Source organism: Suricata suricatta, chromosome 13 (assembly GCF_006229205.1).
Source record: "Suricata suricatta isolate VVHF042 chromosome 13, meerkat_22Aug2017_6uvM2_HiC, whole genome shotgun sequence".
In the NCBI taxonomy this organism is placed as follows: domain Eukaryota; kingdom Metazoa; phylum Chordata; class Mammalia; order Carnivora; family Herpestidae; genus Suricata; species Suricata suricatta.
In genome coordinates this window covers 33,963,489-33,988,993 of record NC_043712.1, presented here as the reverse complement: position 1 = coordinate 33,988,993, position 25,505 = coordinate 33,963,489, and the positions used below count along the sequence as shown (strand labels likewise).

Genomic DNA, 25,505 nt, shown 5'->3' with positions numbered 1-25,505 from the left:
TCCGCCCGGGGGCGGACAGCTGCGGGGCTCGTGCGGGCGGGCGCCGTCACGTGACGCGCGAGGCGGGGGATGCCGGGAGCCGGGCGGGCCGGCGGCCGGAGCTGGGCTCCCCGACCACCGCAGCGGAAAAGGAGCCCGGAGTATCTGCAGGGAGTGGAGCGGGAGGGAGACACCGGGGGCGGGTGGGTCCTTGGATGCTGCCAAGTCGAGCTTGTGGAAGGACGATTACGGCTTGTACTGCGTGGCCCCAGAGGGGCAGAAATAGAATCAGTGGGAGGAAACTGCAGGGAGATATGCTGGGGTCAATGTAAAGAAGAGTCTTCCAATCATCAGAGTTATCTGTCAGGGTATCGGGCTATTCCAGGAGACGGTGAACAACTCGTAGGTGTGCCCGCAGGAGCAGAGTTCATTCATTCAACAAACTGACCACTGGATATGGGCCAGGCAATGTATTGGGAGTATGTATTAAATTCTTATACGTAAAGCTTTTAGCACAATGCCTGGCACATAATAAATGTTGCATAGGTGTTGTTGCTGCTGGTATTATTATGGGCACAGAAATGAACGAAGCTGATATGGTTCCTGTCCTCCTGAAGTTAAATTCTTGAGTGGTAGGTAGATATTAACCCCATATCACTTAAATACACATGTATTTAAAATTATGGTAAGTTCATATGTTTTCACTCATAAGAGGAATAGAAGAAACTTAACAGAGAACCATGGAGGAGGGGAAGGGAGAAAATAGTTGGGGAGAGGGAGGGAGGCAAACCATGAGAGACTCTTGAATGCTGAGAACAACAGGGCTGATGGGGGAGCAGGAGAGGGGAAGGGAGGTGATGGGCATGGAAGAGAGCACTTATGAGCACTGGGTGTTATATGGAAACCAACTTGACAATAAACTATAGAAGAAAAAAATATATGGTAAGTTCACCGAAGGAACCCTGATTTTAATTTATGGGGCAAGGGAGGGTGGTCAGGGAAGACTTCTCAGAGGAAGGTAAGGAGATAGCCAGATTGATGAGAGGCAAGGAAAGCCTGAGTGAAAGCTTTTGGGTGGGGGTGGGGGGCAGGGCAGAGGAGAGGATTACTCTTTGGGTAAATGGAAAATGTCCAGTTTGTCTGAAGCTTATTGTGTTAAAAGAGAACAGTGTAAATGAGCTTAGAGAGGAAGGTTGGTGCCAGATCATGCAGCATTTAGTAGGCCATGATAAAGGATTTTAAAATTTTTATGTAAAAGGAAGCCACTGAAGTGGTGGAGGGTATGGGTGGTTTGATATCTTTTTTAAAAAGGACCCGGCTATCCTGTGGATAATAGACAAAAGAGTGGAAGCAGGGAGCTTGGTTATGACTCGGACTGCAGTAATGGTAGTGAAGACAAAGAGGAATAGATTTGAGGTGTGTGTGTGTGCTTTAAGATAGTCAAACCGGTTTCATGTGGGTCATTAAGGGGATTCCTAGTCTAGCTTAATCCACTGACTGGGCCCATAGAGGTACTACTTATCGAAATCTGTAACTACTATAAGGGGAACATATTTAGAGGTGAGGGGAGATTAAGAAGTCAATTTTGGACTTGTTAAATTTGAGATGCCTGTGTTACCAAATGAAGTAATCAAAAAGGCAGTTGGATATAGACCTCTGGATTTTAAAAGCGAATGTAATAGCTGACCCCTGTGGTCCCATTGACCTCGGTCAGTCTCTGATTCTATAGAATGTGCTCCATAAAAAATGCATCCCATCTGTTACTACCACATGATAAATTTGGTATAACAGATTCGGGATGAGGCCCAAGTTACCATGCAGCTGCTTTCTTTCACAAATCGAAACAAAACAAAAACCACCCTAAGCCTAAAGCCAACAATTTCTTTTGAGCAAAGATACAAAGCTGTACACACAGCCAGATATGGTAGAAAGGCCACTCTGACTTAGGTCAGATCAGAATAGGGGTCGTTCACAATACAATGAGCTTGATGATTTATCTTATTGATGACTGGCAAAGCTATGACATGTTTAATCCTTTGAAAAGTATCCCATTGTGTGAAACTGGCAGTCGAGATATATGTCAATAAGCAATCAAAAGCCTAACTTTCTGGATTTGTGCCAACCAACATTGTTTTGGCGTTTCTATGGAACAACTAAGCCCTTCCAAAGGGCGCAACAGCAATTCTCTACAAGAGTGTGCTGTCTGCCTTCCCCAATAGTGGTGCAAGCCTCAGTTGCTCCACAGAAAATGTGATTTTAGGTACTTAAACGTAAGAACATTTGCAAATTGCAACTTTCTCCCTTCTTCCTGCCCACATCTCTTTCATGCATGCCTCTAGCCTACCACTTGCTGTCTACTGACATCTCCCCTCCATTAGACTAGAGAGGACTTGCTCATCGTTGCAGCCTGCACAGCTGGTATTTATTGCAAAATGAGTAAGTAAACATACACAATCTCCTCAGCCACATGGATTTTATTTACCTTTAGAGTGAGGCTCACTGTGATTTGCCCAGGGTCCACATCATAGATGTCATCCTTTTTGGCTGCCCAGTTATCTGAACTTCCTACATTTGCAAACTCCCCATCTTTGAGCATGCCTTTCACTGTAAAAGCTGAAATCCGGATATTTGCTCTGCTTCTCCACATGACCCTGACACTGCAAGTTAGGTATTCGTGGACTATCAGTTGGAAGCCACAGACAGCAAAGTGGAGCCTTCGTGTAATTCTTTGGTGGCCACGGGAAACAGCAAGATGAAGTTCTTAGAACACCGGTTGTCATGAATAGTGCAGGGCTCTGGGTCTGTGGCTTCAGAAAATGGTGGCATCTAATTGTTAGCAGAGAGCTCTTCACTGCACTGGGTTGTATGGCCTGACCAAGTAACAAGGAGTGATGTTCCAGTTGCCTAGTCTCCAGCCTGATACTCCAGGCCTCCAGGCGATGCTAAACTACCTGTAATCCTTCCGATGCATTACTTCTCTTTATATCTACCCAGACTGAATCTGGTGTTTCCAACAAAAAAAATCTGACTCGTATAGTCACATAATTAAGAGTAAAACTGAAGACTTTGAACTAATTCTAGTGTTCCTTCCAAACCGATAGATTTCTACCGCCAAAGCACTTTTTACTATATATTGGTGTTTCAAAACCACTTTATTCACCAAATTTATCCAGCTGATTAATGAGTATTTCAAACAATAGTGCAACAATATGAAATGTAACAGTATCAGTCAATACAGCTGCTTAGATAGTATTTTTGTTGTTGTTGTTGATGCTGCAATTTTGTCCTTACACCTGATAAACACTTTCTAGACATAAGTGGAAAAGATGGCACTATGACTAATATGGCTGAGAAAAAGATGAAAATTATCAGATGTGCTTCAAGCACATCTTTAGCCTCAGTAGAATGCTTACTGGATTAAAGTCAGCTATGTCTTATTTGCGAAGGAAACTTGTTTCATGCAACAGTTCATCAGATAATGTGTTTAAAAGACAAAATAAGTGGTTTTGTAATGTCTTTACATTTCAGTAACACATCTACTCAACCCTTCTGTGTGATTTCTGTGAACTTGTATAAATGCAGGCAGGTGGTACCACATAAGCGAATCTGTAACACAGCATGTAAATCCCAAGTGTTTGGTCCCGTGTGATGTCCGAAATACAGGGCAGGGAAAAGCCCTGGTGCTTTATTCATTTCTGACTGCAGCCCTCAAGAAAACAGGTTGCTGAGGGTTGCTCTTGTGTGACTTGGAACTGCAGTATATACGGTAGCCAGCAGATGTCAGGATGGGATCTCTTTCTTCAGACTGAAGTGTGAGAAAATAAACAGGAGTTTCTGAAAGAACTGAAGGTTTTCTGGTTCTTCTGTGCTCCACACACTTCAGTCACACTGGCCTTTTTCTTCTTTAAACACATATACTTTAATACTTTTTCAAAGGCTCCTCATTCTTTTACCTGGCCAAATGCTATTCATCCAATCTTTATGTAAGGCTTCCTCAGGAGCCTCCTCAACCTCAAGTAGGTCAGCGCTCCCCTTTTTCAAGTTCTCACAGCGGCCTGCACTTCACCCCCACAGCAGCTTATGTAATAAAATATGTAACTAATGATGACTTAGGTAATTAATGTCTGCCTCTCCTGCTAGAAGGTAAGCCTCTTAAGGATTGGTACCATGATTGAATTCCCTTCTGTATCCCTCAGCTATGAGTGCCTGCTACTCTGTAGTTACTGAATAAATACCTGTGAATGTGAACACCTCCACCAACCAGAATGGGAATATTTTTCTGAGGCCTGGGTCTTGTCTGGAAAGTCACTAATTTTTCCAGCAGTCATTTATTCGGCTCCTTCTTTGTAAAGATATTATGTGGAACAGAAAAACAAGCGAGACAGCAACTGTATTCAAGGAGTCTTTCAGTAACAGAGAAAAAGACGAGAGAAACCTTTTTCCCAGAGTGGCAATCTCTGCTATAGCGAATCCACGTTCAGGTTCTTATTCATTTCCAGCAAAGTACCCTGTCTGTGACCCAGCCTACCTTGGTCACAGTAAAGTTCAAGAAGGAATCTTTTTTCTTAGCTTCCAAGCCTTTATCCTAATCTGCTGGGACAGTTCTTTGACAACATGCTTTTAGCTTTTAAGAATAACACTCAGATTTCCGTTGTAGGTTTTCTCAGGGCTAAATGCTTCTTTCAGTCATTTCTCTTGTAGCATGATTTCCAGATACCTCCAGTGCTCTACCAAACTCTGGCAAGTTGGCTACTCTTCAAGCATCTGTCAGCTCTGGACACCTTAATGTTGTAATTTTACAAATGCAACCTAAAATTGTTTTCGTTTTTAGTTTTGACTCTTATTCCTAAACCAGTCCAGAATTTCAGAATTGGAAGGGGCCTTAAGGTAAACTCATTTACTGGTTACCAAAAACAGATCCTGGACCAATTAAATCACCTGGAGGTTTTCAAAAAACAGATTCCTGACACCATCCATAGCAATTCTGATTCCATAGACTGTTTAAAAGCTTCCCATGTGAGTTGGTGTGTAGCTGTTTTGGAGAGCACCTCTGTACATGATGCCCGACACTGCCTTATATAACATATTACCAGTGAATTTTTCCATTGTTCTTGAACCTGTCCTGTGGCAGGAGCCCACCATCAAGAGGTACCTGTGTACGGAAAGCCTTCCATCCATTCTTAGTATGCATTCTTTGATTCCCAGGTATCTGACACCCAGTGCCTATTTACTATTAAAATTGTTATGTGAACAGAACATCAGTTCCCCATAAACATGAAGACATATTTATCCTTTTCTACCAAGAAACAAGTATTGGAGCTCCTGGGTGGCTCAGTTGGTTAAGCATCAAACTTCGGCTCAGGTCATGATCTCACAGTTGTGGGTTCTAGCCCCATGTCGGGCTCTGTGCTGACAGCTCAGACCTTAAAGCCTGCTTCGGATTCTGTGTCTCCCTCTCTTTCCACTCCTTACCTGCTTGTGCTCGCTTGCTGTCAAAAATAAACATTAATGAAATATATATATTAAAAATATGCTATTTTACTCTCTCTTTAGACATGAATCAGGAAGAAGAGAATAAGTGATATTTTGAGCAAAGTTTACTAGAGTGCTTGCTAACAAAAGTGAAGGTTAGTTTCAAATGGAAAAGTACATGTTAAACTAAATGCCTTTCCCTTCAACCCTTTGCCAGTAATCAGTTTCACTAAGCTAATAATGATATCTTATTAAGGCTTTTAAAAAAATCTTTTGCTTCATTTCCTGGAGACCAATGAAAACAATGGTTATTATGAAAATTTGAGTATCTATAAAATTTTACAGTTTATGTAAAGATTCAATAGTAAGCCTATTAAATTTTACTCAAAAGTACACTAAAATGATATAAAAGCTGAGTTTTACTAATGATATTAGGATGAGTAATTCATTTGACCATTTCCTACATTTCCTTGTTTTAATTCTTATCTATCACATTTCTTAAAAACTTTTTTTGGGGTAATATTTATTATTTTAAATTATCTATATATTGCTTCTCTCCCATCGGCTCAAATAATCAGAGGCAATGCAATCGGAGTTTTGGAAAGAAGAGCATCTTGTAAACTCCCATTGCTGTAGGACATCCAGCAGTAGTCTCCATGATGTTTCCACGCTGTCCCATAAAAATTAGTCTTCAGTTTCTTGGTATCATGAACATATTTGCAATTAGCGATTTTCTTTCCTCCTAAATGAACATATAAATTGAGGGAGAGTAAGTCGTGGTAATAGGTCAAATGTGGTCCTTTTCAGACCACGCCATACATACTTAGCTGTGAAACCAACAAACTCCAACATACCATCTCTTGTGCTAACAGCACACTGGTGATCTTTCTCTCCTCAGAGACAATATGAATGGATTGTTTTGTAGAACAGGAACTTTTATCTCCATGGAAACTGAAGGAAGGATATTTGGGCATACAAAGAGGTCTTCAGGGCTACTGCTCCACTGTGCACACTCCTACAGTTGCCCTCAGCAGGACTGACCCCTCTATTTTCTTCCTGTCCATCAGCTCCTTCCTGCCTTTCCCTGCTTATCCAGCTTAGATGCCCTGTGCATTATTTCAATCACTCCCAACCCTGTCATTTCACCTCAGCCACATGACACACCCAGCCCTGGCTGAATCCAACTCTCTACCTTCTGTGTCTGCCTCTGGACAGCAGAGCAGTGCTAGAGAAAAAGCCCACATTCAGGCACTGCATGCAAACTCATAATCCCGTATCTTAACTGGGGTACCAATTTCATCTGACAAGCTTAGCCTTTTCTAGTTAGCTTACTCTCACACTTCCCATAACTCGTTAAAAACTTCTCCACTCTACTATTCAATGAATAATGAGTGCCTGTACATACCAGGCAGTCTTCTAGGTATTAAGATACTACAGTGAACGTAATAGACAAAATCCCTACTGTCATCAAGCACATACTTAATGGAGACAGACAATTAATAAATAAAGAAAAATATCTTAAATGCCACTAAGGAAAATAAAGAAGGGGGTTATGGAGTGCTGGAGAGGCTGTAATTAAAATATGTTTTTGAGGGGGGCCTGGGTGGCTCAGGCGGTTGAGCACCCGACTTCAGCTCAGGTCATAATCTCATGGTTTGTGGGTTTGGGCCCCGTGTCAAGCTCTATGCTGACAGCTCAGAGCCTGGAGTCTGCTTCGGATTCTGTGTCTTCTCCTCTCTCTGCCCCTCCCCCGTTCATGCCCTGTGCTTCTCTCTCAATAATAAATAAATGTAAAAAAAAATTAAAAAAAAAAAGCTTTTGAAATATAATGTAACTATGGAAAAATCAATAAGCATTCAACTTGCTGGATTTTCACAAGTTGAAACATCCTGTAACTTGTAAGAGAACTGGGAAATGCCCCACTGAAAAAAATGCCACTTAAGCAGAGACCTGAAAGAGAGAGTGAGGCATTTGAAAATCTAAGGAAGAGCATTCCAGACAGAGGAAATGGCCAGTGCAAAGTCCTGAGGCTAGCAAGCCTAGCTTGTGGAAGCAAGGAGGCCAGTGTAACGAATGCAGTGAAGGAGGGAAGAGTCATAAAAGATGAGATCAGAGATGTAATGAGGACCAGACTGTACAGAACCTTGTGGGCAACCAGAAGGACTGTGGTTTTTACTGAGTGACACAGGAAGCCATGTGAGAATTTTTAAAATTTTATCTTTGACAGAGAGAGTGCGCATGTATGAGTGTGAGCTGGGGAGGGGCAGAGAGACATAGAATCCAAAGGAAGCCCCAGACTCCAACCTGTCAACACAGAGCTTGATGCGGGGCTCGAACTCGGGAACCATGAGATCATGACCTGGGCCGAAGTCGGACACTCAACCAACTGAGCCACCCAGGTGCCCTGCCATGGGAGAATTCTAAGCAGGCGATTCAGTGCAGTACCTACGCTGTAAATAAAGAAAAGAGGTTTGAGGACTGAAGCCCGAGATACTGCCAGTTTCAGGTCAGAAATGAAGAAGAACCTACAAGAAAATCTGAAGAGTGGATGAGTGAAAAAGAAAGGGTAGCAAGAAGGAAAATTAGGAAATTAGTATTCTGGACGGCCCGCAGGTAGTTACAATAATGAAATAGCATTGAGTGCTGCAGATAGGGTGAGACAGGTCAGTGTTAACCTTGCCAAGAGCAGTTTCAGAGGATCACTGGGGATGTAGGCCTAACTAGAATGGGTTCAAGAGATCATCAAAGGAAATGAAAATATAGATCACTTTATTGAGGCATTTAACTGTGACAGTGAGCAGAGCAATGTCATGGTAGATGGGGAGGGGTAAGGATTCAAGGGGACTATGGGGGATGCTGTGGTGAACAACTTAGATCTCAACTTTAGGACCAAGGTACTTGCTCCCCCAGCACCTACGGGTGTGGACTGCTGACGGCTCACAGTTGCACTGGTTTGCGCTGCCTATGGCTGCTTTCACATGACAGGAGAGCTGACAGAGCACAGAGCTCAAAGTCTAAAGGATTTACCATTTGACCCTTAACAGAAAAAGTCTGCCACTTCCTGCTTTAGTGGCTTGATGACCAAAGCACATGTAGAATTTATCAAGTCATCAAATGATGGCAGAATAAAGTAAAACGTCTAGCTGATTTCCTTTCTATACCATCTACAATATTCTCTGGTGCCTGACGTTATAGGTAAAGAGAGATGCTTAGCTCAAGCAAAGGCGGGAAAAAAGAAAAAAGTTCAGATTCCCCCACATGTTCTTTCTTCCAAAGCTAGGCCCAAGTTTGCCCAGCTGTAAACTATGGAACATACTGTAACCGAAATGCTAATTTACTTCACAGAAGAATTTCAAAGAGCAACCATAAAACAGTTTAAAAATGGAACTTACTGGTATCAGGAAGAACACTAACCTAATTTGGGAGCAAACTTCTCAGTTCGTAACTCTTATGAAACCTGTTTATGGATTAACATTTTCTCTCAATTATCTGCATTGTTTTCTATGCTCCATTTTAAGAGTTTGCAAAACTCAAATTGGCTATGGTTCTTTACTATTTCTTACTACACATTCAAACCAAATATATACACATGGCCAACTGTCTTCTGCTGTACTGTTTCTGAACTGTTTGTTGTATTAGACTGCCCTCCCAAAACCATGGAGTTTGTGGCCTGAATTTTAAAAAGTCATAAAAAACTGCACCACCTATTGCTTTTCCCTTATTCTAGCCAATATGCTGGGATTCCCAAGAAAAGCACTTAAGGATAGGATATAATCAACAAACATTAAAAGCCCCTAAACCTATTTATTAGCTACCAAATCTTCCAGAGTCTCAAACTCCTCATCTGTAAAACAGCATTAACACCGACTGTTGATGTGCATATACAATTAGAATATAAGCATGGTATCTCACAGCATCTGAAAATATGAATGAAACCTATTAATGCATCGAATGCCAGCACAAATCACTTCCAATCACCTTACACCAAACACTAACCATTAACAATAAACAGCATTTACCAAATGTCAGGCACTGTGATAACTGCTCCTTGCATTCTCTTACTTTATCTTTACACACTCTGAAGTAGACAAATGTTCCTACTATGCTAATCTTACAGGTGAAGAAAATGAGATAGAGTGGTTCACTTGCTCAAAGTCATCCACCTCCAGGGGCACCTGGGTGGCTCAGTTGACTATGCGTCCGACTTTGGCTCCGGTCATAATCTCACAGTCTGTGAGTTCAAGCCCTGCATCAGGCTCTGTGCTGGAAGCTCAGAGCTTGGAGCCTGCTTCAGATTTTGTGCTTCCCCCTAGCCCGCCCCTCCCCTGCTCGTGCTCTGTCTCATTTGCTCAAAAATGAATAAAACATTAAAAAAAAACTTAAAAAAAAAAACAAAACCAAACCAAAACAAACAAGTCATCCATCTCTCAGGACTCGAAATCAAGTCTGCATGTCTTTAGAGCCAGTGATTGTGACCATGGTGCTAAATACTACACCTTTTTAGGTCAGGAATGGACATAAATTACTAGCATAAAACATAGCATCAAAGGGTAAAAATACATGCTGTTGGGGTAAAGATGGTAGATTGAGCACATGCATCTACTTCCATTCCCTCCTGAAATTCCATTAAATGACAGCCAAGATTTTTGTTTTAAGCTATGAACCTAAATGAATGGAAAAAGAGGAGAGGAGACAACAGCAAAAAGTTGGAAAGCAGATGGACAAGTAGTAATTAACATGGCAGACCCAAGAAATTGAATTCTGAGTCAGCAGTAGAAAAGCAAAACAAATAACTCAATTTACATCATAGAATCCTTAAAAGGTTCAGGAACTGGAGCCTTCAGAGACCTTTGGAAGTAGGAGTGAAGGGGTAGACACTAAAATAAGAATTGGTTGAAGCTGTAAATATTCAGAATGCTCTCTGCAACTTACATAGTTAAGCAGCCTCTTTTCCCCAGCTCCCTCCCCAAATTATAAGTTTATTTTCTGAGAAGGGTAAAAGAGAGGGTTCTTCGGATTGTGGGATGCCAGGCAGTTATGGGCACAGATACTGTACTCAATACAGAGATTTAGTGAGCAAACTGCACACTGGACATGAGACAAAGATGATACAAGAAATCCAACATGGGAAAAGAGGAAAAGGAATTCCCAGGATTGCAGTGAAGGAGATCCCAGAATAAAGCCATATACCATGCACAGGAGACTATAGTCCAGACAAGACAGGTCAGAAAGCTCCAGGAAAGACTTATTCAGGAAGACGAAACAATGAAACCAAACACTGTGAACAATGCAGATATATGGCAAAGTGTCTAGCTGATTGTTTTTAAGTTCACAGAAAACGAAGCCTAGGAAAAATAAAAGATGTACAGGAACAGAAGACAAACATGGGCGCCTGGGTGGTTCACTCAGTTAAACACTGACTCTTGGTTTCGGCTTAGGTCATGATCTCCGGCTTAGTGGGTCTGAGCCCTGCGTCAGGCTCCAAACTCATGCTTGGAATTCTGTCTCCCACTCTGTCTGTCCTTCCCCCTGCACGTGCACGCTCTCTCTCCTCCAGTCAAAAACAAGAGGAACTCAATTTAACGTTGTTTATAACAATTATAATATTAAAGAGGTCTCACCAGTGATGTTTCATCTGTAGCAAAAAGTAGGTTAAGAAAAGTAAAATCCAACTTTTTTCTTAGTTGGTACTTTAATTAAAAACGTAACCAAACAAAAGGAAGTCTTCAACAAATATACTCCGACGGAAGTAAAAGAGTAAACAAATGACTAACAAAACCGTGCCACTGCAGAATAATTCCCTTATAATTTATACTTGCTAAAAAATGGAGTTTGACATTGCTTACAATTGTATCAACATTCACAGAGGCTGAACATCACAGGCACGTGGGTGTACCATCACCACAAAATGTCTTTACTTCTCAAGCAGTTTTAATTTTAGCTATGAAGGTCAGTTACCAGAGGCCAAACTTGTTCTTAACAAGTAGAATTTTATGTCCATTCAGAGTCTCTTACATCTTTCTGGGCCTATTCATCTGCAGACAGGAGTAGAAATTGTAACCGGGTTCCTCATACCATGCATTCACGTGTGATGTCCATCTTCATATGCTGTCCAGTTTCTTTAGGATAAAAGGTGCTGAAAGAAAAATAAACAAACCCAGAACTTCAGATCTATTAGCCTAGAAGTTACATTATAGAATTTATAAGACCGGGGGGGGGGGGGGGGTCAGATCTTACAGATTTAGATTTAATCCGATACATTTTTATGGGACTCCAAATGATGGCCTGCACAACCCAGTAAAAAGGACTCCCTGTCTTTCCAGTGTCACAACGCTCTTACTATTCTAAGTTTTTCTTACACTATATAAAAATCTCTTCTCCAGGAAGTTCTCCCTCTTAGGACCACAAAGTAAATTCAATCCTCCTTCAAAGAACACTCTTTTATTTTGGGTAATTTAACTGTCAAAGGAACAAAACACTAGAAGAAACAAACTACGCTTTTTCACCTTTTAAAACACGTCTGAAAAAAGGCAGAGGGTGGGAGAGAACACTCAACTAGGGAATCAAGAGAACTGGACACATTCTGGTTCTCCCCCTGACTGGCATATATCACTTATGTGATCCAGATCACATGATGTAGTCCTACTTCAGTTCAGAAAGAGAGAATGTGTGTGCACGCAGGGAGCAGGAGCAGAGAGAGGGAGAGAGATCCGAAGGAGGCTCCATGCCCAGCACGGAGCCCGACGTGAGGCTCAACCTCACAACCATGAGATCATGACCTGAGCCGAAATCAAGAGTCAGATGCTTAACTGACTGAGCCACCCAGGTGCCCCAGTCCCACTTCAGTGCTTATGAGGGTTTGGTAGGATGGTACAGATAGAAATGTCTAGGGGAAAAAAATGCTGTGGCCAAAATAAGCACATAAAAAGAAGTTTAACATTACTAATCACTAGGACAATGCAAATTAAAACTACAGTGACCCACCACCTCACACCCATTAGGATGGCTATAATCAAACTGTCGGCAAGGATGTGGAAAACTTGGAACCCTTGTGCACTGTTTGTGGGAATGTAAAATGGTAGAGCTGTCTTGGATCACAGTGTGGTGGGTCCTTGGAAAATTAAAAATAGAGCTATCTGTATATCCATATTAGAGCAGCATTATTGACAGGAGCTAAAATGTAGAAGCAACCTGGATCCAAAAAGAGATGAATAGAGGAGCAAAAATGGTGTACAATGGAATATTACTCAGCCTTGGAAAAAGATTCTGACATATGCTATGACATGGATGAATCTTAGGACCCTAGGTGAAGTGAAATAAGCCATTTACAAAAAGACAAATACTGTTTGATTCCACTTATAGCTCCTTAGATGTCAAAATCATAGAAACAAAGTTTCAGTTTTACAAGTAGAGTTCTAGAGGTGGATGGTGATAGTTGCACATTATGAATGTATTCAATACCACTAAACTACACAATTAAGATGATACATTTTACCACAATAAAATAAATTAGGGGGGAAAAAAGGGAGGGGCCTGTGGCCAAAAAAGCTGCCAGAAGGATCTTCATCAATACCCATAACTAAAGTAATAAAACATATTTTTAATATCAAACTGAAGATGATGAACTTTGAAAACATTATGGAAAGTGAGATGAGCTAGACATGAAAGGTCATATATTCTATAATTCCATTTGTATGAAATGTCCAGAACAGGGAAACCCATAAAGACAGAAAGTAGACTAGTGGCTGCCAACGGAAAGGGAAGGGGAAACTGTTGAACGACAGTTAATGGGCACGGAGCTCAATTTAGAGGTAAAGAAAATGTTCTAAAATGGATCGTGGTGATGAATGCACAACTCTATGCAAAGAAACATATTATCCACTTTATTATTTAATTGCTTCTCTTTTCAAAGTATAATTTACATACAGCAAGTACCCTATTAGTTTCAGATGTACATTGTAGCAATTCACCACAATAACTCTCATTACCACAAGAAGTTATTATGGTATTATGGACCATATTCTCTATGCTGTACATTGCAGCCCGTGACTTCTTTTATAACTGGAAGTTTGTACCTTTTAATCCCTTTCCCGTTTTGTCTATTCCCCATCATCTTCCCCACTGGCAACCACCACTCTGTTTACTTATGAGTCTGTTTCTTTTTATTTGTTTTTTTAAATGTTTATTGTTGAGAGAGAGTGAGCGCAAGCAGGGGAAGGGCAGAGAGAGAGGGGGACACAGGATCCAAAGCAGGCTCAGTGCTGACAACAGAGAGCCTGATGTGGGCTTGAACTCACAAACTGTGAGATCATGACCTGAAGCTGAATTGGATAATTAACTGACTGAGCCACCCAGCGGCCCTGTCCATTTGATTTTAAAGATTCCACATGTAAGTGGAATCATGGCATTCATCCTTCTGATTTCATTTAGCAAAATCGCCTGTAAATCCATCCATGGTTTTTGCAAATGGCACGATTTCATTTTTATGGCTAAATAATATTCCACTGTAACACACATCTTCTTTATCCATTTACTGGGGGACACTTAGATTGAACTGTACACTTTAAATGAATCGTATACTATGAATTACATCTCAATTTTAAAAGTGGCACTGTGGAACCATATTCTGTTATTTTTTTGAAGAAAACCAATTCATATCAAATATAAAGGTCACTGAAAAGAAGCAAATATTATACTGGTCGCTAAATCAACAACAACAACAAAAATCAACAAAAAAGGGAAGAGGAGGAGGATGACTTGGGAGTTTCTGTTCAGCAGGGCGCCCTCTCCTGGGGAAGCAGAGTAGTATCCTTGCCAGTGAAGGGTTACAGGCTTCAGGAGCTCTGGCCTAGGCCCAACGTGAGCCTTCTACAGGATGACCTTGGCATGGCCTTCATTTGAATCACCCCTGCGTCTCCACCCATACCTGCCAGTAATACACAGCAAGGTGTAATGAAAAGAGTACTGAACTGAGAAGGGGAGGGGGGGAGGAGAGGGAGGTGGGTGCAAACCACTTTTGACATTCAAATCAGTAACAATGGAGAAGTGATCTACAAAGTTTCATCCAGATCTAACAGTGTGCCTTTAACGCTGGTATTTTTCGTTAAGATCCCTTTTTGAAGGGTGAGTTCTCATTTGCAATAGGGATATACCGAATCTTAGGCCCCGGCCTCCTTCAAAGCACTACTGTCAAATTTCCGCCAAACATAAATTCAAATAAGCTTTCAGGTATTATTGTTAACCCTATAGACTCCAATCCTTTTATTCTCATCCTTTCAAAAAAAAAAAATACCGGCAATTATTTACTTCACTCTTTGTATAAACAAGCAAAAGAAGCAAAACTTTCTGTATTTCAGAGGTCAGAACTGAGGGGAAGAAACTTGGTACTGGGAGCTCTGGATTCTAGATCAAGATCATTTCATTGAATCGCTGAGTGACCTTGAGCCAGGTATGTCTCTAATCTAGACCTCCGTTTCTGTCGGCAATATGAGGGGAGCGACTGGGGAATAGGAGATATAATCCCTTGAGGCCCTTTCAATTCAAACTCCGAAGGCAGAGCGCAGTTGAACGACTACCCACCCTCGCAGTCCGGTACACCGCGTGCATTCTGTACTCGAACCCCGATCCGCAGACCCTAAGCCGCGCATGCGCCCGTCGCCCTCCACGCGCGAATCTCACTCTCCCTGCGCCCGCCCAGGTCGCTCAGCTCAAGGGCCCCCAGAGGACTATAGGACCAAAGCTGGGTGGGTGGTGTCCGCGGGCTGCCCGCTCATTTCATGGCCTCAGCCTGGAAGGACACTCACTGACTCGCAGCAGGGCCACGTAGATGAGGAAGTTCCGTATGGACGAGATCACATCCTCACGCATCTTCCGTTTCATTTCCTCGGGGTCCAGCTTCGGCGCGAGGCCCTCGATCCGGAACATGTCCGCTTTCCTTCTCGGGCTCCCAACTACCACGCTCTGCTCCTCTCAGCGCCTGCCCGGCACCCGGAACTCGGTCCTACCCCATTTCCTGTTCCCGCCCCCTCGTTTTCGCGCGCGGCAACGGGAGGCTGCGAGGGACAATCTTCGTTTGTCCCTAGAGGTTCTTGCAGGGGGCTGCCTGAAGGGGGCGATCGCAGTCTTAGCCAGAATTCCTCCTGGCGGTTTAGACCTCTGTCGTGAGCGGGTCGCGCCACTCAGCAAAATGCTTTTACGCCTCAGAGGCGGCGAAGCACGTAGGTACCACCATAAATAATAACTACAGTTCTAGGCCGTGAACTAGATATTAAAACCTTCATTTCCTAGATGGGAAAACTGAAGCACAGAAAGCTTTAAAAACAACTTGCCCCAAAAATACTTTACAATACCTTAGGGGGGAAAACAGTGTTGAGGAAGGGAAATGAACCGGTATTAGGAAAACGTTGTAAATTGCTTAAACTTGTGATTAACATGTCGTTTTAACTATTTTAGTCTATTTTCAGTATGTTTGAAATGTTTCATAAATTAAAACAAAAAGATGAAGATGATGACACTTGCTTGAGATTACACAATTAGTAATGCAGTAGGTTTTAAAAATAAATGTTATTGTCCATTTTATTGTGTATATATATATATATATATATATATATATTTTTTTTTTTTTTTTTTTTAAATGAGCTCTATGCCCAACCTGAGGCTTGAACTCAGGAGCGCCTGCAGTAGGGTTTTATATTTAGACTTGTGGAACCCAGGCATAAATGTTTTCAACTCCATATTATTGCTGTATTCTCATTTCTGGTGTTAACTGATCCTTACAAATTATAATACTGGTTCAGTAATAGAGTATATATAAAACAAGTTCAGCTCCCTTCAACATTTTACATATGAGGAGAGAGAGGCCGAGAAACCAAGTGCACTGCTTAAAGTCATCCCGCTAGTGATGGGCAGAGGCAGGGTTCTAATGCAAATAATTATAATGCCAAGTTGAATTCCCTTTCCCCTGAACCCCTGTACCCTACTGCTCTTCTGTCTTTAACAGTTAGTGTCTGCCAGGATGGAAATCACTGGACTCAGGAGGCAGAGGTTTAGTGCTATCAGAGTTCCTGCCACAGATTCATCAAAACAGCACTGCCCCAAATTTTGCATGCCAACTAGCCATACATAATTTTTAGACACAAACCAGATAACTGAATTGCTCAGATAATTCAAAACCTGAATGTGCCTTCTTGATTGCCCATTGCATAGCAACAATGGATTTTGGATAAATTAGAACAGTAATTTATGTGATAACTGATGACTAAAAAGCGTTGCTGCCCCCTTTCCTGATGGACAGAATGGAAGAGACTGGGGCAAGAAAGAGAACTCATCTGTGTATTCAGGTTTTAGTAACCCTTTCTATCTAGAATTCATGTAGTGGAATAGCAGAGGCAACTCGGAATGGGAGGGGCTGACTCCCAAGGAATAGTCTCCATCTAACACTTTGGGAGTGGTGAAAGTCGGCGCGGATGCTGGAAAGCAGCAGGGGCTGTGGAAAGAACCTGGACAGGAAGACTGGAGACATGGCCTCTAGATTTGGCACTGACACTATCAAGCCATGTGCAAAGGACAAGTCTGTGTTTCAATGCAACTCCATTTCTTTAGGAGAAGGGAGAAGGTATGATTAAATGCTCTCTAGAATCTCTTTTGGTTCTAACAGTCTAAGCATTTTGAATTCTAATTGTGCCATCTAGGGAATTCTGGTCTGGAGTGTATGGATATCAAAACGTTATGAAATGTGGTAGATGTTGAAACAGCCAGTGTATTTTCTGGGGTAAGAAGACTGTAGCAATAAGGTATATCTCATCCATCTGAATAGTGAGGCAAAATGAGTTGGCAAGGAATGAGTTCATATGTGATTCCAGTAACTTAGATCCCTGATGCTGAGTTGAGAAAAACAGCACCCCTATAGAACTACCAATTTTTCTTTACTGAGATGCTTTTTAGTAACTTGCCTGGCTTCCCAGGGAACCAAAGAGGGGAGAAATTAGCAAAAAGTCATGTATCTTGGTAAAACGATCCAATTTTTAGCATTTGATTTTATTCATCCAATGCTGTATAAAGCAGCACTTGTTGACCTGACAGGTGATATGGAGGCAAATAGCTGATCTGATAAAGGACAACATTATTCTTCTAACAATTCTCTTAGAGAGGCTTGGTGCTTGCCAGCCTACCTTAGAGAGACAGGAAGGTAATGGATAGAAATAAGGAACAGTGCTATTGCTGGTTATAGTGGAGTTCTATGGATAGTTTTTTGAGGAACCTCCACACTGTTTTCCAGAGTGGCTGCACCAGTTTACATTGCCACCAACAGTGTAGGAGGGTGCCCGTCTCTCCACACCATCGCCAGCATCTATAGTCTCTTGATTTGTTCATTTTAGCCACTCTGACTGGCGTGAGGTCTAACAGGAGAAACCTAACAGAGGACCATGGGGAGGGGAAGGGGGAAAAAGACTTAGGGAGAGGGAGGGAGGCAAATCATGAGAGACTTGAATTCTGAAAACAAACTGAGGACTGAAGGGGGGGGTGGAGGGGAGGGGAGTGATAGTCAAGGAGGAGGGCACTTGTGGGGAAGAAAGAGCACTGGGTGTTAAATGTAAACCAATTTGACAATAAACTATGTATGAAGTTGGAAAAAAAAAGGAAATTAAGAAAAGAAATAAGGAACAGTTGGTCTTGAGGTGGGGAACTGATTCTGGATACAATATAGGAGGGCGAACTGCTCCTGGACGATTTCAAAATGTTCATCCTGGGGGCACCCAGGTGGTTGTCGGGTGAGTGTCTGACTCTTGATTTCAGCTCAGGTCACGATCCCAGCACTGTGGGACTGAGCCCCGAGTCAGACTCTACACTGAGTATGGAGCCTGCTTGGGATTCTGTCTCTCTGTATCTCTCGGTCTCTGTCTCTGTCTCTGTCTCTCTCTGCCTCTCCCCCACTCTTACTCTCTCTGTCTCTCTCTAAAAAGATAAACATTAAGGAAAAAAAAAGGAAATGCTCATCCTGATGAACTCTGTCTTCCCCTTGCATGGCTCTTCTACTTGTGATGGAAGAAACTCATTAAAAGAGGTTAGGCTCCTTTCTTGGTCTTTAGTGCCCATCTTTTTTTTTTTTTTTTTTTTTTTTTTTTGGCATGTAGGTGGCGGTTCCTTTAGGTGAGGCAAACACTGGAGTGAGCTGTGGCACGGCTCACTCCTCATTTACTTCCTCATTGGGATGATGAGGGGGTTGGGTTTGATCTTAAATCACTTGCAGCTCAAAAATGCTGAGATTATGGGTTCATCTTTCCTGTTCTTCCTTCGTAACCTTGCATTAAAGGCTAAAAGCAAAGGTTTCTATAGGATTTTTGTCATGAAAAGCAAAGATAAAAACTATACAGATAATGAAGTGTTGATATTTGTGTTAGTCTGATCATAGAGGAAATGGTAGCTGTTGTCAGAGCCTGTCTTGTTTACCGTTTTGATCCCAGGAGGGACTTAGGAGCTATTTCCTTTGCCTCAACTTCCCAGACACTACGGCACACAAACATACAGTGTGCACAATTTATCCATAAGAAAGTTAAATGCTACAACTTCCACCATTGGGGAGGGATTTGTATTTACAAAGTCAGAGATTTACAGATGATTCATGATTGGGGAGTAATTCCAACATATAATTGCAGGAACCTTGTGGTTTCTAATGTATAAGGAGCTATAGGCTTTGGATATTGAAGAGTTCAACCCCTTCATCTGACAGATGAGGATACTGAGGCCCAGGGGAAACTTAGTCAGAGGTACAGCTAGTTGGGACTAAGGTAGGTCTCTGTCTGGGCTCCCAGTTCAGCACTTTTCCCCATTACCTTGTAGCTTTCAATACTTTGTGCATATTCTCATTGATGATCTTCCCCTCAGACGTAAGGATTGGAAGAATGGGTGTTGTTCAACCTCAGCTTCGGAGGCACAGGATAAAAGGTGGCTGCTATTCATCAAGAGGCTGATGGCAGTCCTTCTGTCCATGTTTCCACCCCTATCACCGGTAGTTAATCTGGACTGTATTATTATCCAGCTCCACACCTCTCCTTCCTCAGCCCTTCAAGAGATGAACATGCTTTGGTGTTCCAAAACTAAACTTTGTTTTGAGTTCCACTTAGGACCCGACATGAATGAAATAAAGATTGGAGGGAAAAGCAAAGGATTGCTCTGTGATGGACGTTAATTAGAGTTCTCACCCAGCAGATAGGATGACTTACTTCTAGAAAGTACTGGCCAGCAAGAATCATCTTCAGGAAGAGGGACCTTTTGGACTTTCATAGATGAGTAGAATTTTGATAACCTTCACCTCACTGACATTTGCTTTCCGTAATACCCTATTCTCTGTTCTAATTTTGGGGGATTTGCTGTCTGGATGATTCATGATTCATAGACTAGAAGCACCTCAAGTACAAGCAACAGGCACTTTAATCCTTCAAACACCTGAGGACAGGTATTTATACATGGTAAAAACTCAGAAAGTACCCTCTGAGTGGATGAATGAATGAATGAATGAATGACCTTCGTATCTGCTAACCTTTCAAATTAAAAAATCAATTGCATATTATATAAAAAGGAGATTGTTCCTCCCCAAAATTTACCCAAATCCATATAATATTTTTATTTGGTGACTTATTTTTTCACTGTTTTTGTAAAACGTGTTTTTGTTTGCCTAAATAATAATCATTTAAATCATCTTATCATAGGTGAAATTAAAGAAGGAACCTTAACATTTACTTGCTTTAATTTATTTATAGCAATATAATTGTATGAAATCCAGATTATGCTTTTAATAACTCATTTCCCTCAAAATTACATATTTATTTTCATACAATTTAGAACGTACATAATTAAGGGAAAAAGAAGAAAAGAACAATCCCCCATAATCTCATAACCACTACTGACACATTGATGATCATTCTTTCAGCCTTTCTTCTTCTATTGCACACTCTTTCTCTCTCTGTGCGTGTGTGTACATACTATGTATGTATGTATTTTTTATAAAAATGGACCAGATAGTATATGATATTTTAACTTGCATTTTAAATTTATGTTGGCTATCCTGTATCTTTAAATATTCTTCCAAACATCATTAATAATTGTTGTATGGTTTCCATTATATAGCGGTACCAAAATTTATTTAACTAATCCTCTATATTTGGGCATTTAGTGTGCTTCCATATTTTCTTTATGAATAAATTCCAAGGAATATCATTATAACATGTTCTTTGTGCACACATACAAACTTTTCCAATCATTAGAATTATTACCTTAAGTTCAGAGTTCTCAATTTTTCCCAGTGACTTTCTTTTTAGCCCAGGAAAAAGCTCTCTCTGGCTGACAGCATAGGTGTCAGATCTCTGAACCTTTGAGAACTACAAACAAAGGGTGGGAAATTTTGTTTTTAGAAGAGGTTTGCTTCCTTGTGCTGTAAGTTCTAATTATTTTGCAGCAGGAAAAATAAAACATACACAAAGCTTAGTTTGTATGGACAGTATTTTAAAAATGTTTTTAATGTTTATGTTTTTATGAGACAGAAAGAGAGAGAGGTGGGAGGGGGCAGAGAGAGGGGGAGACACAGAATCAGAAGCAGGCTCCAGGCTCTGAGCTGTCAGCACAGAGCCTCAAGTGGAGATCGAACTCACAAACCATGAGATCGTGACCTGAGCCGAAGTCAGGGGCTTAACCGGAGCCACCCAGGCATCACTGTACTGACAATATTTAGAGCACATGATAATTACCAGCCGTCTCCCTGCAGAGATTAGAGAGCTGATTTTGTCACCACTCCTGTCCCACCCCCATTACACAAAAGACATGTATATGCTGTGGAACTATATTTACACTGCTCGGTATACCTTCTTGCTTTTTAAGAAAAAGTGCCTGTTTCTTGACTGTAGTATAGTATGTGCTTGATTAATATTTATAAAATGAAAGAAGGGGGTTTATTGATTCAATAATTATAGGTCCACCTTCTACCCTGATAGATGAGCTCTCACTCACGTCAGGAGCCCATTGACAGAACAAAAAGTGAGCTCTTTATTTCCAACCTCTATAGGAAACACAGGTAAGGCTATCAGTGTCCATTCTCCACACCCTGTCCCTGACATTTTCACAATGAAGGACCTGCCTGATCAAAGCCAATGTGTAGATATCCACAAGCATATTTTCTCATCTTAGAAAAAAAAAAAGACAGAGAGCTTCCTAAAGGTAGGAATACCTTATGTTATTGCATATTGAAGTTGAATTGCTATGCATTGTACACATCATCAATGAAGGAACGTGCCTATCTTCCCAACACATAATATTTAGAATTCAGTTGGGGAGAATAAAGGCCAGGCTTTGTTATGTGAAAATGTGTCCTAACCATCTGCTCCAGAGGGTCTCTCAAAATCCTTATCTGGTGCTTGGGATAAGGGAAAACTGGGAAATTCTAAGAGAATTTTGCAAAAATTATTTTTAGCCTGGAGAAAATGAGCATCTTGGAAGGTCCAGCTGCCTTTACACATCCATAAGGAAAACCATCAGACTTGCTTTTTTTTTTTTAATACCTTATTGTCAAATCTGTTTCCATACAAAACCCAGTGCCCTTCCCCACAAGTGCCCTCCTCCATTACCACCACCTTCCTTCTCTCTCCCCCTACCCCCTTCAACCCTTAGTTCATTTTCAGTATTCAGTAGTCTCTCAGGTTTTGTGTCCCTCTCTCTCCCCAACTCTCTTTCCCCCTTCCCCTCCCCCTGGTCCTCCATTAGGTTTCTCCTATTCTCCTATTAGACCTATGAGTGCAACAGACTTGCTTTTGACACTATGGAAGGCATCGCTAGAACCAGTGGGAACATGGTAGAGGGAGGCAGATTTGGCTCTAAGGAGAAGAACTGCCTATCAGAAGATGGATGGAACTGCCAGTAAGTGGTGAGCTCACTGCCACTGGTGATGTTCAAGTAGAAGGAGGGACGTTGGAGGTAAGGGTCAAGCACTTATAAAAGAAGGACTTTTATTGATCTGGTTCCCATCTTCTTCATTAACCTCAGTCCTTTCCACTCCTCTTCCCATACCGGGTGCGTCTTCTCCACTCTTCCTCTATCTGCCTCTTTCCCTCACAAACTTCCCACCTCCACCTCCACATACTGCTCCTGGCTATTCCCTGAACTCACCAAACTCTTAGTGCTGGGTCTCTGTACGTCGTTTCCTTTCTGATTAAAATGATTCTCCTACCTCTTCATCTGGCTAACTCCTAGTGTCATTCAGAAATCGCTTTAGATGTCATCTCCTTCAGAGTCTCTACTAGGTTACTTAAAAGAAATGTGCCAGTGTTGGCTCCTCAGTTGTAAGAAGTGTACCACAGTTATATAAAATGTTTGTGCTGTGAAAAACTGGGGTGAAGGATATATGAGAACTCTCTATATTTGCAGCTTTTCTGTAAATCTTGAAACTATTCTAAATGGAATATTACTCAGCCATAAAAAAGAAGGAAATCTTGCCATTTGCAATAACATGGAGGGAGCTAGAATGTATTATGCTAAATGAAATAAGTCAGAGAAAGACAAATATTATATGATTTCACTCATATGTGGAATTTAAGAAACAAAAGAGATGAACATAGGGGGAGGAAAAAAACATGAAGAGAGGGAGGTAAACCATGAGAGCCTATTAACTACAGACAACTAACCGAGGGGTGATGGAGGGAGGTGGGAGGGGGATGGGTTAGATGGGGGGATTGTTATGATGAGCACGGGGTGTTATATGGAAAGTGATGAATCACTAAATTCAACTACTGAAACCAATATTATACTATATATTAACTAACTAGAATTTAAATAAAAACTTGGAATACAAAAAAAGTTTTCTAAAGTAAAAAGATCATTAAAAAAGTCTTCACTAACCCTCTTTATGCTGGCTTAGGTGCTGCTTCTGTGTTCTAGAAGATGTGTGCCTGCTGTCCTCATGTTAAAGCACTTAGCACAGGGGGTGCCTGGGTGGCTCAGTTGGTTAAGTGTCTGGCTTTGGCTCAGGTCATGATCTCACGGTTCGTGGGTTCAAGCCCCGCGTTGGGCTCTGTGCTGACAGCTCAGAGCCTGGAGCTGCTTCTCATTCTGTGTCTCCCTTTCTCTCTGACCCTCCCCTGCTTGCGCTGTCTCTCTCTGTTTCTCAAAAAAAAACATTAAAAAATTAAAATAAAATAAAAATAAAGCACAATATCTGGCCATTGTCCATGTGCCTGTCTCCTCCACTGAAATAGGATGGGAATCATGTTTTCCTCATTGTTTAGGCCTGATGCTAGCATGGTGCCTAGCAAATGGGAAATGTTCATTAAGTATCTCCTGAGTAAATTTTTATTGTTAAATAAATTGCTTTGGGGGAGGAAAACACCAAGCTTTTGTTATAGGGTAATCTGAAATTACGGACCTAGGAAAAAAAGAACTTAGAAATATCAGACATTGTGAATGACTCAAAGGCTCTGCTTGTGTCTCAGCATGACGAATTTGGCAGGCTGGATACACCTGAACATCACAGGTGTCCCTACACACGATGTATGTTTACAAGAGAGTCACGTGGTGTTCATTCCTCTGCAGGTAAAGAGCCCGGGGCCAGCTGAGCTGGGTTAGTTCACGCTGGGTGAGTCTTACAGGCTGCTGGCACATCCCAGGAGGGTGTGGATGGTGTGTTGAGTGCATGAAAGCCAAGTAGGGCATAGAGCAAAGGAACCAGTTGGAAGAAGAATGACACCACAGGGAGATGAATCTCCAGTTTGGCAATTCTAGCCCCAGCTCTTTCATTGATGAGCTGTGTGACCTTGGCCAAGTGTCTTCTTCTTTGTAGGCTCCAGTATCTATATTTGTAAAATGAGGACGTGGATTAGCCAGTCTCCAATGTCCCTTCCAGGATTGATGCTCTGGGGTTCTGTGACCAGCATGTGGTGTGGACACGAGTAAAAGGAAGCAGGTAAGTGTGTCCTAGGAGCATAGGCAGCTGAATCTTTGCTTCCAGGACAGCAGCAGTCTTCAGCAAAAGGAAGCCAATCTCAGACAGAGATTTAAATCATCCCAGAAGTAGAGATCTATGGGGCACAATAGCTCTCCATTGTGTCTTGAGGATCTAACTCAAATCTGTCAGAAGGAAGCAATTCTAAGGATTGGAGTGGGGGAAGGTAGGTGGCAGGGAGGTGGTAATTTTCACTCAATTATAAAAGGACCACATTGGGGGAAAGTTTTTATATTTGTTGGGCACTAGTTTTGATTATTTTCTTTGCATTGAAATTATCCAAAATGTTCATGTTAGAGGTGATGCAAGGTGTACCACCTGGAATGTGGCTGGGGCAGGCATGACAGCTAGGCAGTGTTTTTGAATGCAACTGTTAAGTGAATTGAGATTATTTGGAGTTTGAGGCTATCAAGTCATGGAAATTCAGTATTGCCTTAGCCAAGTTAAAAAAATTCAGTTTATTTTGAAGTTTACCTGTCTTACATGGATGGTAGTGGTTTCGATAATTAAAAATTCTTTAGGAAGTGCAAGGAAGAGTATGTATTCGCCTCATTGAATAAATACATCACAACCACCATTACTAGTTAAGAAGGTCTAGTATTTGGTAGAGAACGTAGGGTTTGTAGAGAAGAAAATAAACACTATGATTCAAAAAATTTTGGGGAGTATTCTTTTTGCTCACTGTTCACTGGCATCAGAATTTCTGAGAGGTGTGTGGAAACTCCTGCCTTTGTCTCTGAAAGAGCTGGAAATATGTGGGTGCATGTAATGCTCAGGCTCCAGGCTCGGGACAACTCCTTTCAAATCTGGTCCTTCCTCTCTGTTGACCAAAAGTTTCCTTTCCTTCTTAGAAAGTACTTACACAATGATTCGGTTGGGTTCAGAGGAGGTAGATGATCACTTAACCTCTTAAAGGCCCTGGATTTGAATTTTAGTGGATAAGGTACCAGCCAAATATGAGAATGGAGATGCACATTCTTGACCCTCAGCATTGGAATGGGCCAGAAGCAAAGAAATGCCCCTCCTGAGAGATAAGGGAGCCAGTCAGATGGAGAGAGAATTAAGAGAAATG

At 41.6% G+C, this 25,505-nt stretch overlaps 1 protein-coding gene across 3 annotated transcripts; it reads right to left on the bottom strand.

Annotated features, from left to right (window-relative positions):
* Positions 1–5,554: 5,554 nt before the first annotated feature.
* Positions 5,555–15,460, bottom strand: TOMM5 (translocase of outer mitochondrial membrane 5). 3 transcript variants are annotated; one of them, XR_003902077.1, is made up of 3 exons: positions 15,255–15,458; positions 11,467–11,587; positions 5,555–6,193 (listed from the first exon to the last, which is right to left on the bottom strand). XR_003902077.1 is itself a non-coding variant. In XM_029920864.1 (3 exons), exons 1-2 carry the CDS (start codon positions 15,373–15,375, stop codon positions 11,553–11,555), a joined length of 156 nt encoding a protein of 51 aa, XP_029776724.1. In that variant the 5' UTR covers positions 15,376–15,460; the 3' UTR covers positions 5,555–6,193; positions 11,527–11,552. The 3 variants fall into 3 exon arrangements, 2 of the variants coding, with proteins under 2 accessions (XP_029776724.1, XP_029776723.1); XM_029920864.1 differs by having other exon boundaries at positions 11,527–11,587; positions 15,255–15,460; XM_029920863.1 differs by lacking the exon at positions 5,555–6,193 and having other exon boundaries at positions 11,037–11,587.
* Between the last annotated feature and the right edge of the window lie 10,045 nt (positions 15,461–25,505).